This window comes from Tamandua tetradactyla, chromosome 14, assembly GCF_023851605.1.
Source record: "Tamandua tetradactyla isolate mTamTet1 chromosome 14, mTamTet1.pri, whole genome shotgun sequence".
Classification (NCBI taxonomy): Eukaryota; Metazoa; Chordata; class Mammalia; order Pilosa; family Myrmecophagidae; genus Tamandua; species Tamandua tetradactyla.
In genome coordinates this window covers 65,593,811-65,612,304 of record NC_135340.1, presented here as the reverse complement: position 1 = coordinate 65,612,304, position 18,494 = coordinate 65,593,811, and the positions used below count along the sequence as shown (strand labels likewise).

The 18,494-nt window shown below is 36.7% G+C and overlaps 1 protein-coding gene and 1 non-coding gene across 8 annotated transcripts in view; one reads left to right on the top strand and one right to left on the bottom strand.

The window, feature by feature from the left end:
* AP4E1 (adaptor related protein complex 4 subunit epsilon 1) overlaps positions 1 to 18,494 on the bottom strand; it is a 112,910-nt gene that overhangs the window by 45,961 nt on the left and 48,455 nt on the right. For 6 of the 7 annotated variants that reach the window (XM_077127872.1, XM_077127874.1, XM_077127877.1 and 3 more), the window contains 3 exons: positions 6,262 to 6,384; positions 6,047 to 6,156; positions 2,831 to 2,970 (listed from right to left, as the gene is read on the bottom strand). In XM_077127872.1, the coding sequence (XP_076983987.1) occupies positions 2,831 to 2,970; positions 6,047 to 6,156; positions 6,262 to 6,384 (373 nt within the window). The remainder of the gene's footprint in view (positions 1 to 2,830; positions 2,971 to 6,046; positions 6,157 to 6,261; positions 6,385 to 18,494) is intronic. The other variant, XM_077127873.1, reaches the window with a different exon arrangement.
* LOC143656603 (U6 spliceosomal RNA) lies at positions 8,783 to 8,886 on the top strand. Its single transcript, XR_013162520.1, has one exon. It is a non-coding gene; the product is annotated as a U6 spliceosomal RNA (small nuclear RNA).

Below are 18,494 nucleotides of genomic sequence, written 5' to 3'. Positions count from 1 at the left end.
AAACTCATCCTAGTGAGCATTTTCAGATTTAACTTCTGACAGTAATTGTTCTATACCTCAGTTTTAAGTAATAAGTACTCAGTAAAAGCTTATTTAATTGAATTAAATACACTGAGTTCAGGTTGCCTTACCTAGCTAGCACCATGCCTGCCACATGCTATACTGTGAGATAACTGAAAGAAATGAATCAGCTAACCAGGGACAAATAAATAATGGAAAATCAGATATACTTCAGAGAGGGTAAATATGGTGCATCTACATGAACAAGCTGTTTAACCTCTTTTCTATTTAATCTGTTCCTCTTCAATTCTAAAATCCTATGATTCTATTGACCAGAGTTATAACACTGGCAAGGACAAAAGTATACTTAGAAAATTTCCAAAATGATTTAACTAATATTAGTTAGTCATTTCTGTCTAAAATTTAAATGACAGATATTTTTAAAAGAATGGAATGTCCTTGTGACTGAGTAATGTCCCTCTGAGTTTAAAAAAAGACTAACGCGAAAGAAGGTAACATGAATGGATCCCAACTGTTTTACTGTGACAATTTCCTGCATAAAAATAATTTACTAAGAAAAGAAACAGTAAAAAAAAAAAAAAAGAGTAAAAGACCAGGAGGGACTGAGAGAAGAACTAGGTAGAGTTCCTTTATCTTCCTGATCATAATCATGAAGATTATGATCCTGAAGGATTATCTTCCTGATCACGAAGATTATGATCTGTCGTCAACAAATAGTTACAAGACAGATCCCAGAATTTGTCATGACTACCATATGATCCTCTCAGATTTTTTCTTCTAGCTGCTCCAGAATACAGGAGGCTAGAAAGAATAAATATTTTTTATCACCACAATCAACTTTTCTTTCTTTTTTGTGGAAAATAACATGTATACCAAAAAAAGCAATAAATTTCAAAGCACAGCATTCAAAATCAGTTGTAGAGCATATTTCAGAGTTTGACATGGGTTACAACTCCACAATGTGCTAGTCTGAAAGGATGTATGTACCCTAGAAAAGCCATGTTTTAATCTAAATCCCATTTCATAAAGGCAGAATAATCCCTATTCAATAATGTATGTTTGAAGCTGTAATCAGATCATCTCCCTGGAGATGTGATTTAATCAAGAGTGGTGTTAAGCTGGACTAGGTGACGACATGTCTCAACCCATTTGGGCAGATTCTGATAAATTTCTAGAATCCTATAAAAGAGGAAACATTTTGGAGAATGAAAGAGATTCGGAGAGAGCAGAGAATGCTGCAGCACCATGAAGCAGAGAGTCCACAAGCCAGTGACCTTTGGAGCTGAAGAAGGAAAATGTCTTCCGGGGAGCTTCACGAAACAGGAAGCCAGGAGAAGCTAGCAGATGATACCCTGTTTGCCATGTGCCCTTCCAGATGAAAGAGGAACCCTGACTGTGTTTGCCATGTGCCTTTCCAGATGAGAGAGAAACTATGGAGAATTCTGGGCTTCCTGGAAGGGAAACCTGAGAGAACAGTGCCCCACATTAAGGACTTGGCCAAATATGAAACCAGTCAGCCATTTCAGAGAAAGCCAGGATCAGACATGGAGTTATCCAGGAAAGATTTGTGGAAACTCCTTATGTCCAATGGGCATGATCCAAGGCTACTACATAGAAAGCCAATGAGAGTGTTGCGGGATTTGTATAAAGAGAACCACTGCCAGTCAGAACTGAGAGGTTCAGAGAAGGGACATATTGGAGGAAAAATAACTTCAGAGGCAAATCCATGGAGGCTGAGATCTGACATCAAGAAGCCTTAGGCCAGGAGAGTGGACTCACCCAAGCCCATGGAGAGGGTGAGTTTGCCCCAAAGGCAGAGGACGGGCCTTCCACCTAGTCATGACGCCTCAGGCCTTGGAGAGGGTGAAGCACATTCCTTGGGGTTTGGGGATAGCCTGGCTGCCACTACATGGAGGGGTTGAGCATGTGCAGCAGAAATGGCAGAGAGCCTGGGTGCGGCCCCAATGCTTGGAGAGGATGGAGCCGAGGAAAAGGTGGTCTCCCCAATGTCCCCCAAGATTGCATTCAGAGAGAGGCAGGCCTCTGTGTAGGCCCTTGGAAAGGGTGGGACTGCCACTTTCTAAAGCCCTGAGGATAAATGACTCTCAGTCTTTGAAATCTAATGGACTTTGCCTTGCAGGTTTTCAAAACTGCCTGTGGCCCCTGTGTTCCTTCCTCCCTATGGAAATGGGTATATGTATCCTATGAATGATGCCGTGTTTGCCATGTGTCCTTCTCGATGAGCTTCACGATGAGAGAGGAACTCTGACTGTGCTCGCCATGAGCCCTCCCACTTAAGAGAGAAACCTTCAACGTCATTGGCCTTCTTGAACTAATGTATCTTTCCCTGGATGCCTTAGATTGGACATTTCTATAGACTTGTTTTAATTGGGACATTTTCTCAGCCTTAGATCTGTAAACTAGCAACTTATTAAATTCCCCTTTTTAAAAGCCATTCCGTTTCTGGTATATTGCATTCTGGCAGCTAGCACACTAGAACATACAATTTTAGGTTTTTACTTCTAGCTGCTCTAAGATACTGGAGACTAAAAGAGATATCAATTTAATGATTCAGCAATCATATTCATTTGTTAAATCCTATCTTCTCTGTAATTCCACCATCACCTTTGATCTTTCCATCCCTCTCTTTAGGGGTGTTTGGGCTATGGCCATTCTAACTTTTCATGTTGGAAGGGTCTGTCACTAACATGGGGTAGTGAAATGGAACTATCTGATGTTCTCTCCAATCTTTCTAAATTTGTTGTGTAATTAAAGTTATTTTATGACTCATGGTGCCAACAAAGGATATTTCTCAGCCAGTTCAGCTATTTTGCCAACCAAATTGATGATGATATATTCTTCTTTGCTCTGATGTAAATATTCAAGCATTTTATGGACAATAACGGTTATATTCTGTGCATTAGTAATTCTGTAAAGAAGTTCCAGAGTCTATTTAAGAGAAATAAAACAGTATTATAAAACTACTACATAATAACACCAATAAACATAGTAGCATATAGTTTTAAAACAATTTATTTTACTTTCATGTAGAAGATTTACTGGGCATTCAGTTAATAGGAATTCGAGAAATACAAATTTTAATTTTAACTAAGATAAAATTTAAGATGTATAAAATCACTGTCAAAAAAGGAATTATGATAAATTCCAAAACCTAAAAGACTTCTATTGATGTAAATAATGAAGACCAACCTAAAATATATTTTCTAAAACTGTAACAGCTTTTGAAATCTGTATTACTTGAGCCTGTGTACGCGTGTGTGTGTGTATATACATAAATACAAACTTCAGTGTTGCAAACTGTATTTCCTGTACTCCTTGAACAAAAGAAAACAGCACTTGAGTGGATTTGGCAGTTAACGGCAAACAGCCTTGTGATGGTTAATTTAATGTATCAACCTGGATAGGTTATGAGGTCCAGTTTTTGGTCAAGCAATCACTGGCCTACCTGTTACCGAGAGGGTATTTTGTCATTAGCCAGCTGACAGTATCTATGGCTGATGACACCTATAATCAACAAAGGAGAGTGCCTTCAACAGTAAGAGAAGTCTCATCCAGTCAGCTGAAAGTCTTAAAGGGAGAACTGACGATTCAGCAGTCAAAAAGATCATCTATTTCTACTTCAACCAGCCAGATTCTCCAGGGGAATTCATCATCACTTTCACTGAAGTTCCCAATATGCGACTTCTCCTGGGATTTCATTACCATCAAGTTCCCTACTTGAGGCCTGCTCTACAGAATTCAGACTTGTCAAAGCCCAGGGATGCATGAGCCAATTTCTACAATCAATCTCTTAGTATCTACATACACACACATATTCCATTGGCTTTGCTTCTCTATAGAACCCTGACTAATACAGGCCTCTAATGGATGAACAAATGTTGGTGGCTCAAGCACTTCAGAGCCTTGCAATGCCTTGTAATGCCTCCATTCAGAATCTCAGATATTAAGAAAGTACTGTTTTATACGTACTTTCTCAGTGCTGAGGAATATACCTCTAGCAACTTCAAGTAAGACAAAGGCTGACCAGTACCTGAGTAAGCTCCCAGTTAGCTAGCTTTCTAAGGCCTTAGATTAAGATTCTAAAAATACCATCGTTCACAGAAATCAACATGAGAAAAAGGGGAATACTAAGAAAGTAATCATTTACTAATATTTTAGGATCAACAATACTACCTGCAGAACAATTCTGAGACACCCTATTTGTCAAACTCATTCAAAATGTTTTTTAGGGTTTTTTCTTAGTTTTTCATCCTTATAGCCAGTACTTCAAGTACAAAGGACAACATATTTTGAAAGAGTAAAATTAAACAAAAAAACTATTTTAGTTAATCCTTAACTTCAATTAAAATCAATATATGCACAGGTCTCTCTCAATTTCAATTTATGGAGCTTCTTCAGACATGCTCCTTATTGGCGCCAAAATCATTTCCTACCCTAAGACCATGTAACTGATTGTTGCCAGGATTGAATGAGGTATGATGTTAGGAATTACATAGCTAAAAGTCTTTTTCTCTTCAGTTTTAGTAATTCCTTCTTGTCTTCCCTCTCTCCCTGTATGAAAGAGGTAATTTGATCAGGTAAAAGGGAATCCCAGCCTTAAGCAACAGGTCACTCCATTGCCCAAGGACTAAAGTTCCTTTCACATCTTTATTGATAAGAGGTTAGAAATGTCAGTTCACTGAGGATTCAGTACTACAGTATCTTCTTTGGACACCACTGATACCCAGCACCTTTCCCAAAGAAATCAAACTACTTTTCTCACTGCAGGAAATAGACCAAACAGGTCAGACTTGATAACTTTATAACCTGCCTGTTTTCCCTTTGACTAGCACCTTTAAATAAGAGGTCAGTAAATAAATATAACAATAAGAAAATTATACCCAAGTTAGATCCTGTTCAACTCAGTAGTCAATTATGCAAATAAATCATCTACTTTATATCTATTCTTTTATCTTTCCTCAAAATGGAAGGGCCATATAATTATTTGTTACTGTCCTGTGATACCTTCTTTTTTCTACAAGTACAATACACAGTAATTAACTAACATATCTGAAAACTTCATCCAAGATTCATCCAAGGCAGGTAACAATTTTTAGAAAATTAAAACTATGAAGAAAAAATTACATATACATGAAGGCAATTTCTCAAAAATACTTTATTTCAAAAATAAAATACCTTTAAAATTCAAAATTGATAATCTTATCTTTTAAAAATTAGTTGTTTAATGCAATACTCTATACTCTGTAAACTCCCTTATTTAACTTATTGCTTTTAAAATATTTATATGTTTAGTAGATTTTTTATTTTAAATCTTTATAATTTCTTAAATCAGAAAAAAAACTTTGACTCCTCTTAAGGCCCATGTACTATTTTAGATGAAGGTACAGAATGATTTCTCTACATAACAATTAATAGAAGTATTATATAGAATCCCAAGTAGCTACTGAAGTAATTTTTTCAAAAGGAAAAAGTTGAAAATTTAAGTAAATTATCTATGCTTCCTTTTAAAAAATTCAAATCATTTTATGGATATCTTGATTAATTCTTTCGATATGCTATATATTTAATAGGGAATACATGAATACATTTTACAAATATTAAAGAAAATAACAGAAAAATACTGATCATCTTAAATTGCATCTTGACTGTATAGTAAAAGAAAATTATCTTAAACTCTTCTAATAGAAAGACTTGGGAATAGAATTCAGGTCTCTTGTCAGTACAATGTTCTGACCAAAAAGCTATCAAGGAAACCTCCAACTTATAATTTAAGAATATTCCTGCTTTTTTTTCCGTTAATTAATTAAAAAAAAGAATATTCCTGTTCTTAACACAATAACTTTTTAGAAAAGTTCCTTAAACTTTAATAAAAAGAATAAAATGCATTCAAAAGTTAAAACATATATACATGCACACTTCCCAGCACTTTGAATCTCTATATAATACCAATAAAAAGTTTAAAGATTATAACACTTCAAGATTATAACTATTCAAAATAAGTTACCTCTCTTTTAACAATGGGATCAGGATGGTCTAAGCATTCAATTATTGTCATCTGGTGTTGAAGGGCCAGGCTGGGATCCTGTTGGATAACATAGGTAAGAGCCTTCAGTCCTAGAAACAAAGATTATTACATTACACAAAGTGATCTGAAATATATATCCAGCAAATTTCAAAAGCTCCCTTTGTAAATTTTGCCAAATTAACCAATAATCTTACCCAAATATTTGAGATTTATTTTAGGTGACAGAACAAATTTTCCAATGCACTTGGCAGCCTTCTCAAGTAATTCCAATTTTGGATAAATAGAATAAACTGTATGCACACATTCAAACAGAATAGCTAGAGAAAGAAAATATTTAAAAGGCAGGAATCATGTTAACGCATAATAAAAAAACGTGTGAATTCATAATAAACTGATGGAAGTCAGTTTTAGTCAAAAATTTTATTTATGGAAAATTTACAAATAAATGAATTTTACTGTCTTCAGGCTTATAATCATAAGGTTTAGGTTATTACAGTACAATTTAAAAAGAATTATATTTATTAATAGATAAAAAGGATATATATACTCATGCAACAAGTATTTACTGAACCCCTTCTATGTGCCAGGCATTGTTCTAGTATTATGGATACAGCAATGAACAAAACAGATAATCCCTCTGCCTCTGAGTAGCTCACGTTCTAACGGACACATAATAGCAAACATACTTATTGTTCCTACATGAATAGATATTTCCGACACTTTGAACACTTTAAATTTAAATGTATTCTTAAGATGATTCTAGAACTTCTACAAAGAGGTCAGTGTAATTTATTTCAGTCTAATCACCTAAACATGCTCTAACATTTATTCGAAATACAGGGCCACGTTTTAGTTTGCTAATGTTGTCGGAATGCAAGAAGCCAGAGACAGACTGGTTTTCAATAATGGCATTTATACAGTTGCAAATTCACAGTTCTTCCAAGAGGCAGCTGGCTTTCCTCTGGTTTTCTCTGTCACGTGGGAAGGATAATGGCAACATCTGCTGGCCTTTCCTCTTGGCTTCTAAATTATAAATGGCTCTCTCTGCATCTACAAATATCTGGGTCTGAGCTGCTCTCAACTCCTCTCTTCTGACTCTTTTTAAGCCTCTCCATTTTGGAAGGCACTTCCCTTAAGACCGTAGATGTAATTAGCCAAAGATGAATTTCACATGTGAACGATTTAAGTCCATAGGATGTGGACTTAATCAGAACAGAACAAGGCACCATCACCTGGCCAAGTTGACACCTGAACCTAGCTATTACAGGCCACTACTCAAAAATCTGCAAGCTATTTCTTTAAAATTAACATCAAAGCATATTAAAAAAGCTTTTGAACACTCTGATAGAGTTCAAATTTGACTTTCTGATATGAAATTTCTAATAACATAATAGATGATCAAAGTGAGCACTAAAATGTTTTCTCCAATTATTGTAAAGAGCACGAGTAAAGGACTTGGAGCTTTGCCATGATAAAAAAGCTTCCCTAAGACAACATTAAGTCCTCTATGTCCTAGGCAATCAAGTTTTAGAAGCGAAAAAGTGAAGGCTTAGAATCAGCAGACAAAAACAGTTCTCCTGCATGTTGAAGTACATCAAGTGTCCTTGATTCAATCACTCTTTTCTTTTCAAAATCTTAAAAAATAAAAAACAGACTTCTTTATGTACAAGACATATCCTGAATATGTCACAAGCCATGTTTTACACAACTGTAAGTTGTCTATAAATTAATGCACCAATAAATTTTGGAAAAACCTTTATATGCATTCCCTTCTTGAGAAAGAGAGAAGAAATCAGGAATGATTTCCCTTGAAGAGGGAACTCACTTTAATTAAAGAAAACTATAGAGTTAAGTGGACCGAAAGATAGTTTGTATATTCAAATGTGCTGTAAAATGTCTTTTACTCACTGCTGTGAATAGTTTACTCTACGACTTAGTGAACTAAACAAATTAAACAAAAATCTTCAGTCAATCGACTAATAAACTAAAGCAGAACTAGGTAAACGATGACCAAATCCAGCCTGGGGACTTCTTTTGATTGATCTTGTAAAGTAAAAACGTTTTGTACATTTTAAAATGGCCATAAAAACAAAAAGAAAAGACATCAAGAGGAACCCAAGGAACTTAGGGACAATGCTGCACAAAATAAGCCAGAAACAAAAGAACAAATATGCTAAGATCTCTTTCAGAAAACATTTGTAAGAAAACTAGAGCCTAGATCATAAATCCTTACAGCAACCACACTTAATCTGAGGTTAAGTATCTACTTCTAGATTCTGAGACACTGAGCTATATGTGTACCAGCTAGTATTTCCCTGGAACTCTGAGTAACTCTGTGACACTTAAAATCCAAAAATAAGTGTTGCAGCCTTGAAAAAGAGAATAGCTATATACAACAACAGTTAAAGAAACCTAAAAAGAAATCAGGGCAGGCCACAGTGGCTCAGCAGGCAGAGTTCTCACCTGCCATGCTGGAGACCCTGGTTCGGTTCCCAGTGCCTATCCACGTAAAAAAAAAAAAAAAAAAAAAAAAGGTTTTATTACGGTTAGAACTTAAATTTTCTGTACCACACAATCTAAATCAACTTGCCTGGATAGCTCATTTAAACAAACCAAACACATGGAGCCCAGAATGGGAACGAGCCCTTGTAATTGTATATAGCTTATTGTAATACTTGGATACATCCCAGAGCATGCTGAGCAAAAGTACTGGCACTGCTCACTTCGGCAGCACATATACTAAAATTGGAATGATACAGCGATTAGCATGGCCCCTGCACAAGGATGACACACAAATTTGTGAAGCGTTTCATATTTTTTTTGATATCTCTTTTAGTCTCCAGTATTTTAGAGCAGCTAGAAGTAAAAATCTAAAATTGTGAAACTGTAACCCATGTCAAACTCTGAAATATGTTCTATAACTAATTGTGGTGCTGTGCTTTGTAAGGTGTCAGTGGCTGAGAGAGTTCTAATAGAGTCAAAAGGCTATTTTGGAAGCTACTCATATGCAACCTTCGGCTAGTTATTGCTATTTATACTATGGTTTCCCAAATCCAAACCAAAACCATTTCTGTCAACCCTAAAGAACACCTAGATGTCTATCTGAGATTCTACAAAAATTTTATGCACTATGATTACTTTCCAGAAACCTACAACCTCCAGATGGATTCCTAGGCCAGATAAGTCTTGAAACCCAAAGGGGTAAGCCTCTTCAAGAACATCAACTAGTTCTATCCCCTTATCCCATATTATCAACAGTTCTCTCCAACATGAAAAACTTAGAATGGGCATAGCCCAAGCACACCTACAGACTGGGAGAAGGCTCAAAGGAGAAGGTGGAGTTACAACAGAGAAGATGGGATTTAACAAATGAGTATGACTGTTGAAGCATCTCATTGATATTTCTTTTAGTCTCCAGTGTCTTGTAGCAGCTAGGAGGAAAACCTAACATTGTGGAACTGTAACCCTTTTACAGAAATCTGTTCTGTAACTACTTGTCCCAATGTACTTTGAAATTAATTACTTTTCTGTATGTATGTTTTATTTCACAATTTAAAAATGTTTTAAAGGAAAGAAAATGTTCCAGGAAAAACCAGAGGGACCCATAGGAGTAGAGACAGCCATTTTGTAACCAACCCAGAAGAGCCAGCAGATGTCACCACGTACCTTCCCATGTGACAGAAAGCCCAGACACCATCAGCCGTTCTTCTGTGAAGAAAATCCTCTTGATGCCTTCGTTTAAACATTTTTATGGCCTTAAAACTGTGAATGTGTAACCTAATAAATCCCCTTTGAAAAAGCAAAAAAATAAAAGTATTGGTAGAGTTCCTTGAGGGCCTGAAGGGGGGAAATGGAATTACTAAACTTTCTCACTTGGAAAATCATGGGTACCCTTTGAACCATTGGAGACTCCCAAGAAAATCGGTCAAGCCCTTGATTTTGAGGCTTGCCCTTATGAAACTTATTTCTGTTGTAGAGAAGCTAAGACTACCTATAATGAAGCCTAAGAATTGCTTCCAGGAAACCTCTTTTGTTGCTCAGATGTGGTCTTTCTTTCCCTAAGCCCAACTCTGCAAGGAAAATCATTACCCTACCCCCTATGTGGAACATGTCATTCAAGGGTGAAAGTCTCTCTGACAACCTGGGGGCATGATTCCCAGGGATGAGTCTGGCCCTGGCACCGTGGAATCAACAATGCCTTCTGGACCAAAGGGGGATTAAAAGAGTAATAAAATAAGGCATCAGTGGCTAAGAGAGATCAAATAGAGTCAAGAGGCTGTTCCAGAAGTTTCTCTTATGCAAACATCAGTAAAATAATGTTAATTGCCACAGTTTGCTAAATCCCAAACAATATTGCTCCTGTTAACTCTTAAGAACACCTAGGGCTCAAATTGTTCTCATATAATAGGTGAGGGTCCAGAGTACATACACTATTATCTTTTACTCTATATTCTGATTTATCTTAGTCCCAGCCAGATTGGCTATTTGTTTGTTTATTTTTTTATTGTATAACATAACATATGTACAAAGCCAAGAAAGAAAAAGCAATAGTTTTCAAAACACCCCTCAAGAAGCAGTCACGGACAGATCCCAAATCTGTTGTGGGCTACCACACCATCATTCCAGATCCCTCCCACCAGGTGCTCTAGAACACTGGAGGCTGTAAGGAACAAACATTTTTTATCATCACAATCAACCCTTCTCTTTTTTGTGGAAAGTAACATACATACAAAAAAGCAATAAATTTCAAAGCACAGCATAACAATCAGTTGTAGAACAGACTCCAGGTTTGATGTGGGTTACAATTCCACAATTTCAGGTCTTCACTTCTAGCTACTCCAAGATACTGGAGACCAAAAGAAACATCAATACAATGATTCAGCACTCATACTCATCTCTCAAACCCTACCTTCTCTGCATAACTCCACCACCACCCCTGATCCCTCTATCCTACTCTTTAGAGTATTTGGACCATGCCCATCTTAACTTTTTCATGTTAGAAGGGACTGTCAATAACACAGAGTAGGGATATGGAACTAGCTGATGTTCTGAAGAGGCTGGCCCATCTAGGTTTCAGGATTTATTCAGTTCAGGAACCCATCCGGAGGCCACAGACCTCTAGAAAGTTACTCTAGTGCATGGAACCTTGGTAGAATCTTATGTATTGCCCTAGGTGTTCTCCAGGATTGGCTGGATTGGCCTTGCTTGGGGCCTGGCAGGTTATGATAGGTAGCAATGTCTAACTGAAGCTTGCATATGAGTGACCTCCAGAGTAGTCTCTTGACTCTATCTGAACCCTCTCAGCCCAGTAAATTGTTACACTTCTTTTCTCCTTTTTGGTCAGGATGGCATTGCTGATCTCACAATGCCAGGACCGGACTCATCCCTGGGAGTCATCTCCCATGCCACCAGGGAGACTTTCACCCTTGGATGTCATGTCTCATGTAGGGGTGAGGGCAATGATTTCACTTGCAGAGCTAGGCTTAGAGTGAGGCCACATCTGAGCAACAGAAGAGGTCCTCCAGAAGTAACTCTTAGGCATACCTATAGGTAGGCTTAGCTTCTCCACTATACACATAAGCTTCACAAGAGCAAGCCTCAAGATCAAGGACTTGGCCTATCAACCTGGGTGTCTCCAATGTTTGACACAGCATCAGGGGTTTCCCTGGTGGTAAAGTTTAATAGTTCCAAATTCTTTCTCCCATCCCTCAAAGAGACTTTGCCAATACTTTCTAACCATTGGCTGAATATATTCTAGGATATATCCAGGCACTACACTAGGCTATACAGGATTAAAGGCCCTCATTCTTATTCTGGGCTCAATTCTGCCCAAATGAGCTATCGCAGATTGGCTTTGTTTTTATATCTACATGAGGTCTAATCTCTTTTCCAGTTATTTTAAGTCCTATTATATACAGCTATGCTATATTTCAGAGTTGCAGCACTTCATTTCTGGGTCTTAGGTGTCACAGAGTTAATCAAAGTTTCAGGGAAGTTCAAGCTGATACACATAGCTCAGAGTCTCAGAATCTAAAACTTACAACTTTAGACTAAGTGTGGCTGCTATAAGGCCTTATTATTTTTTATGTCTACAGAATTTGTAGTGATACACCGTTTCATTCCTGATATTAGCAATTTGTGTCTTCTCTTTTTTCTTCATTAGTCTTGTTAGAGGTTTGTCAACTTTATGATCTTTTCAAGGACCCGGTTTTTTTTATTTTTTAAAATTTTTTATTGTATAACATACATACAAAACAAAGAAATTAAAAAGCAGTAGTTTACAAAGCACTCTTCAACAAGTAGTTTATAGGACAGATCCCAGAGTTTGTCATGGGCTACCATACAATCCTCTCAGATTTTTTCTTCTGGCTGCTCCAGAATATAGGAGGCTAAAAGGTTTAAATATTTATCATCACAATTGACCTTCTTCCTTTTTTTTTTTTGTGAAAAATAACATACATACAAAAAAGCAATAAATTTCAAAGCACAGCACCACAATTAGTTGTAGAACATATTTCAGAGTTTGACATGGTTTACAAGTCCACAATTTTAGGTTTTTGCTTCGAGCTGCTCTAACATACTGGAGACTAAAAGAGGTATCAATTTAATGATTTCAGCATTCATATCCATTTGTTAAATACTATCTTCTCTGTATAGCTGCACTATCACCTGTGATCTTTCCATCCCTCTCTAAAGGGGAGTTTGAGCTATGGCCATTCTAACTTTTTCATGCTGGAAAGGTCTGTCACTAATATGGGTTAGGGAGATGGAACTATCTGATGTTCTGGAGAGGTTGGGCCCTCTAGGTTCTAGAACTTATCTGGTCCAGGGACCCATCTGGAGGTTGTAGGTTTCTGGAAAGTTACTCTAGTGCATGGAACCCTTGTGGAATCTTATATATTGCCCTACGTGTTCTTTAGGATTGGGTGGAATGGTACTGATTGGAGTTTGGCAGGTTATGATAGGTAGCATTGAAGGACCCAGCTTTTTGACTCACTGATTTTCTCTTTAGTTTTGTGTTCAATTTCATTGATTTCTGTACTTACCTCTATTATTTCTTTCCTACTGCTTTTATGGGATTATTTTGCTTTTCTTTTCCGACGTTCTTGATGTGGGAGCTTAGATTATTTATTTGGACTTTCCTTCTTTCTTAATGTAAGCATTTAGTGCCATAAAATTCTCTTTCAGCTAGAACTGAATCCTACAAATTGATACAACTTCATTTTCACTCAATTCTATGAATTTTTTAATTTTCCTTGAGATTTACTGTTTAATCCACAGATTATTTAAAAGACTACTGCTGAGTTTTCAAGTGTTTAGAAAACTTCTGTTATCTTTCAGATATTGATTCCATTATGGTCAGAGAACATACACTGCATGATTTCAACTTTTTAAAATTTGTTGAGGTTTATCATATGCCCAAAGATATGGTCTATTTTGGTATATGTTCTATGGGCAGTAGAAAATATGCATTCTGTTGTTGCTTTTGAGTTGTTTCTGGGTGATGTGTTTCATAAATGTTGAGATTCTGTTGGTGATTGTGTTATTGAGATCTATAGCCTTGCTGATTTTCTGTTTAGATGTTCTATAAATTATTGAGAGAAGAATGTTTCAGGTTCCAACTAATTATTGATCTATTTCCCCTTTCAATTTTATCAGTTTTTGATTCACATATTTTACAGCTCTGTTGTCTGGTATATATACACATGTATAATTGCTGTCTTCTTGGTAAACCCTTTTATCCCTATGTAATGTCCTTCTCTATAGCTGATAATTTTCTTTGCTCTGAAGTCTACTTTCTCTGATATTAACAGAGCCATTCCTGCTTTCTACTGGTTTTAACATTTTCAAGGTGTATCTTTTTACTTTCAACCTGCCTATATCATTATATCTGAAATGAGTTTCTTGTAGACAGCATATAGTTGGGTCATTTTTAAAAATACATTCTGCCAATCTCCAACTTTTAATTTGTATACTTAAAACCATTTACACTATTTGCACACTGGCCTATATGGTGGCAGTGATTGTAATCTGCAATGGATGGAGGTGGCCTAAGGGTATATCAACTGAGGAACGGAAGAGGGAACAATAAGCTACAGAGTGGCTGCAAGAAGGAATGAAGTTGCGAGACATGCAATTAGGTGAATGAAGTTCAAGGATGGAATGCTGAATGAAATGTCAGAAACAAAGAGACAAATACTATCATGCCTCACTCATATGGGCTAACTACAAACTCAGAGAATTGAATTCAAGATTACAGATTATTAGGTTAAGGCCAACTGTAAAGGTTCCTAGATCGTAAACTCTTACAACAGCCATATCCATTCCTGAGTTGTAAGTTATTTCAAAATTCTTAGATACTAAGCTATTTGTGTATATCCTGGTCATTCCCAGGAACTTGGGGCATTTGTGTGGCACTTGACACTTAAAGTTAGAGCCCTCCCCCACAACATGTGACAGACCCAGGGGTGTAAATCTCTCTACCAATGTGGGGCACAACTTCCGGGGATGAGCTGGGACCCAGCATGAGGAGATTGAGAGAGCCTTCTTGACCAAAAGGATGAAGAGAGAAATGAGACAAAATAAAGCTTCAGTGGCTGAGAGATTGCAGAGTCAAGAGGTTATCCTGAAGGTTATTCTTATTTGCATTAAATAGATATTCCTTTTTAGTTTATGGTGTATTGGAGTGGCTAGAGGGAAGTACCTGAAACAGCTGAAGTATATTCCAGTAGCCCTGATTCCTGAAGACAACTGTCTAATTATATAGATTTTACAATATGACCACAGGATTATGAAAATCTTATGTCTGATGCTCATTTCATTCAGGCTATGGACAGATGAGTTAAAAAAAAAAAAAAAGACAAAACAGTAAATAACGGAGGGGGGGGATAAGGAGCAAAAAAACCTGGATAGATTGTAATACTAAAGGTCAATGAGAAGGATGGATAAGGGATATTGGGGTGTATGTTTTTTTCCCTTTATTTCTTTTTCTGGAGTAATGTATGTAAATGTTCTAAAAATGATTATGAGGATGAAGACACAACTATGTGATGATACTGTGGGCCACTGATTGTATACTTTGGATGGACTATATGGTGTGTGAAGCTATCTCAATAAAAATATTAAAAACAGGGCGGGCCACAGTGGCTCAGCAGGCAGAGTTCTTGTCTGCCATGCTGGAGACCCGGGTTCTATTCCCAGTGTCTGCCCATGCAAAAAAATAGTAATAAATAAAAATAAAAACAAAAACAAAAAAAATTCACAGGTCAAAAAATGAAAATTAACTCATTTACACTTAATATAATTATTGCTATCGTAAGGTTGAGGTCTGCCATTCTATTTTTTGTTTTCTGTTTGTTCTCTTGTTTTTTAATTTTTCTGCTTTCTTTTTCCTGTCTTCCTGCCAGTTATTTGAACATTTTTAAGAAGATGCTCTAGATATTACATTATATATATATCTTATCACAGTCTACTTGTGTCAACATTTTCCCATTTCAAAAGAAGTACAGAACTCTCACTTGCCTTTACATCCCTTTAGTCTCCCCCCAATTATAATATAATCACCTTGAATATTTTCTTGATATATATTGAGAACCATACTAGAATGTTGCAAATTTTGCTTCAACTGTCAAACATAATTTACAAAATTCAACAGGAGAAAAAAAGTCCATTGTATTTACCCATATTTATGTTTTTGATTGTTCTTCTTTCTTTCCTGATATTCCAAAGTTACTTTTTTTTTTTTCCCATTTCCTTTTGTTTAGAGAACTTCCTTTAGCCATTCATTTATGACAGGTCTTCTGGTAAGAAAGTCTCTTAGTTTGACTTCATCTGAAATACGTCTTGATTTCCCTGTCATTACTGAAGGATATTTTTGCTGGATATAAGGTTCTGGGTTGAGAGTTCCTACCTTTCAGCACTTAGAAAATGTGCCACTTTCCCCTGGCTTCTATGATTTCTCATGCAAAATCCACTGCCATTCAAATTAGTTTTCCCTACAGGTAATGTGTTGTTTTTCTCTGGTTGCTTTCAAGGGTTTTTCTTCATCTTTAATTTTTAGAAACTTACCTATGATGTCTCTGTATGGATTTCTTTGGGGTTATCCTGTTTGAAACTTACTCAGCTTCTTGAATCTGTAGCTCAAATCCTTTTGCAAATGTGGGAACTTTTCAGCCATTTTCTTCTTTGAATACTTTTCAACTTCATCTTCTTTTTCCAATGACATAAATGTTAAAACTTTTGTTATAGTCACACAGGTACCTGAAGTTCTGGTCTTTTCCCCCCATCTTCTGTTGTTTTTTATTTTTGTTTTCAGCGATAAAATATTGATTTGATTTACCTTTATATCTTCTATTTCTTTGCTGAGATGTTCTCAGTTTTCATTTGTTTCAAGTATATTCATAAATGCCCATGAATCATTTTTATGAGGGCTACCTTAAAGATAATTCTAACATCTATATTTTCTTAGTATGGGTGTCTTTCTTAGTCAGTTTGAGATCTTCAGGTTCTTGGTATGATGAATGATTTTTCACTGAAACATTAGATATTGAGTTGAAATACCACCTAAATCTTGTGTTTCAGCAGACTTCCTCTGAAACAACTATAAGTGTAGTTGAAGGGATGGGTGGCACACTGTTTTGTTACTGGCAGATGAAAGTGATTTTCCACTAGGCTTCCTCTGACACCATCTCAGTAGAAAAGAGGAGGGGTGCCCTACTTACTCTCAGGTGAGAAACCTAGGCTTCCCACTTGGCCTCCACTGATACTGCAGGGGAGGGTCATTCTTTACCATCCAGCAGGAAAAGAGAAGTCCCAGCTTCCCATTCACTCTTCTCTAATACCACCACAGTGGTGGGGCTAGGGTACCTCATTACAGCTTGGTGAGGGTGGAAGTCTTGGCTCTCCACTTGGCCTTTGCTGACAGAGATGAGCCACAGTTTTTTCTGTGTGGTGTTTGGCTGGAATATAGAGATTATTTTCTTAAAATTTTCTGTCTTGCTAGGTTGCCCCTTTTCCCCAGTCCTTTGACTAGAGATGGTAGGCTTTTCTTGGGACATTTCCAGGTTACTGGCTTTCCCTGTACCCAGTTTAGGATACATGAGACAAAAAGAAAACCTAGGGAGCTCACTACCACATCATCCTCAGATCCCAAAGACCCTAGCTGCTCTGCCTTTTTTGCACCTTCCAGAGTCTTATGTTTGCTTTATATATAATGTTCAGGGATTTTAGCTATACTTTGCAGGAAGAATAAGAAAAAGTAGGTCTCAACTACTTTTTAGGGAAAGAGGATTAAAGGAAAAGCTGTGCATTTCAGCTGTGCCTATCTTTTTTTTTTAAGTGTGCTTATTTTATGTATTTTATTTTACTTTTTACAAACAAATAACTCCCCTACCCTCTTACCCACTCTGGTTATTCTAATCTGCTTTCTATTTTTATAAATCTCCTATTTATAGACACTTCTTCTAAGTGATATCACACAATTTTTGTCCTTATGTGCCTTATTTCATTGAGTATGCTTTCAAGGTTCTTCAATCCTGCAACATGTCTCATAACTTCATTCTTTCTTATGGCCAAGTAATATTCCATTGTATGTATGTACCACAGTTTGTTTATCTATTCATTTGTTGATGGACATCTGAGTTGTTTTCAGTTTTTGGCTATTTGAATAATGCTGCTCTATCTACTTTTTTTTTTAGGGTGCATGCTCTGGGAATTGAACCCAGGTCTCCCGCATGGAAGGCGGTTATTCTAATCACTAAACTACCCGTGCACCCTTGCTCTATCTACTTTTGATGATTCTGTCCCTTGTACTTCGTTCTATATAGTTATTCTAATTTACCTTTACTAAAAATGTCATTTTCATCTTATTAGTCCTCTGTCCAAAAATCTTCCATGACTTCAGGATTTATGTAGTCTATAGCCCAAACTCCTTTGGCCATCATGAGACTATCTCTACAATACAGCCTTTCCATTGCTCCCCATCATGAATCCTACAATGAGGCTAGTGACTCACTATTCCCTGAAACTGTTTTAAACATCCCCACTTCGGCATTATCTCTGAGCCATCCTCTGTTCCGACTTCCCTTCATCCTCCCTTCTACCTATCTAAATCCTACCTATCTTCAGGGTCCAATCATATCATTAAATCCTTATGTGTATCCTCCAGTGATCTCTAACTCATCTGCATTTAAAAAATTTTTATTCCCTGTCCCATCCATTTGCATTCTGCCTTATATTGTTAATGAGTAAGTTATCTCTTCTACTATATTGTAAACTTCTGTAATACAACAAAGAACTTGGCTGGTCTTTTTCCCTGGTTCCAGGAAGATAACTTCTAAATCTTTAGAATTTCAGGTGACAGGGATGTCTTTTGTTACTGCCCTATAACACACTTCAATAGTTTATACTGGGGCTTTGAGTCAGGTCA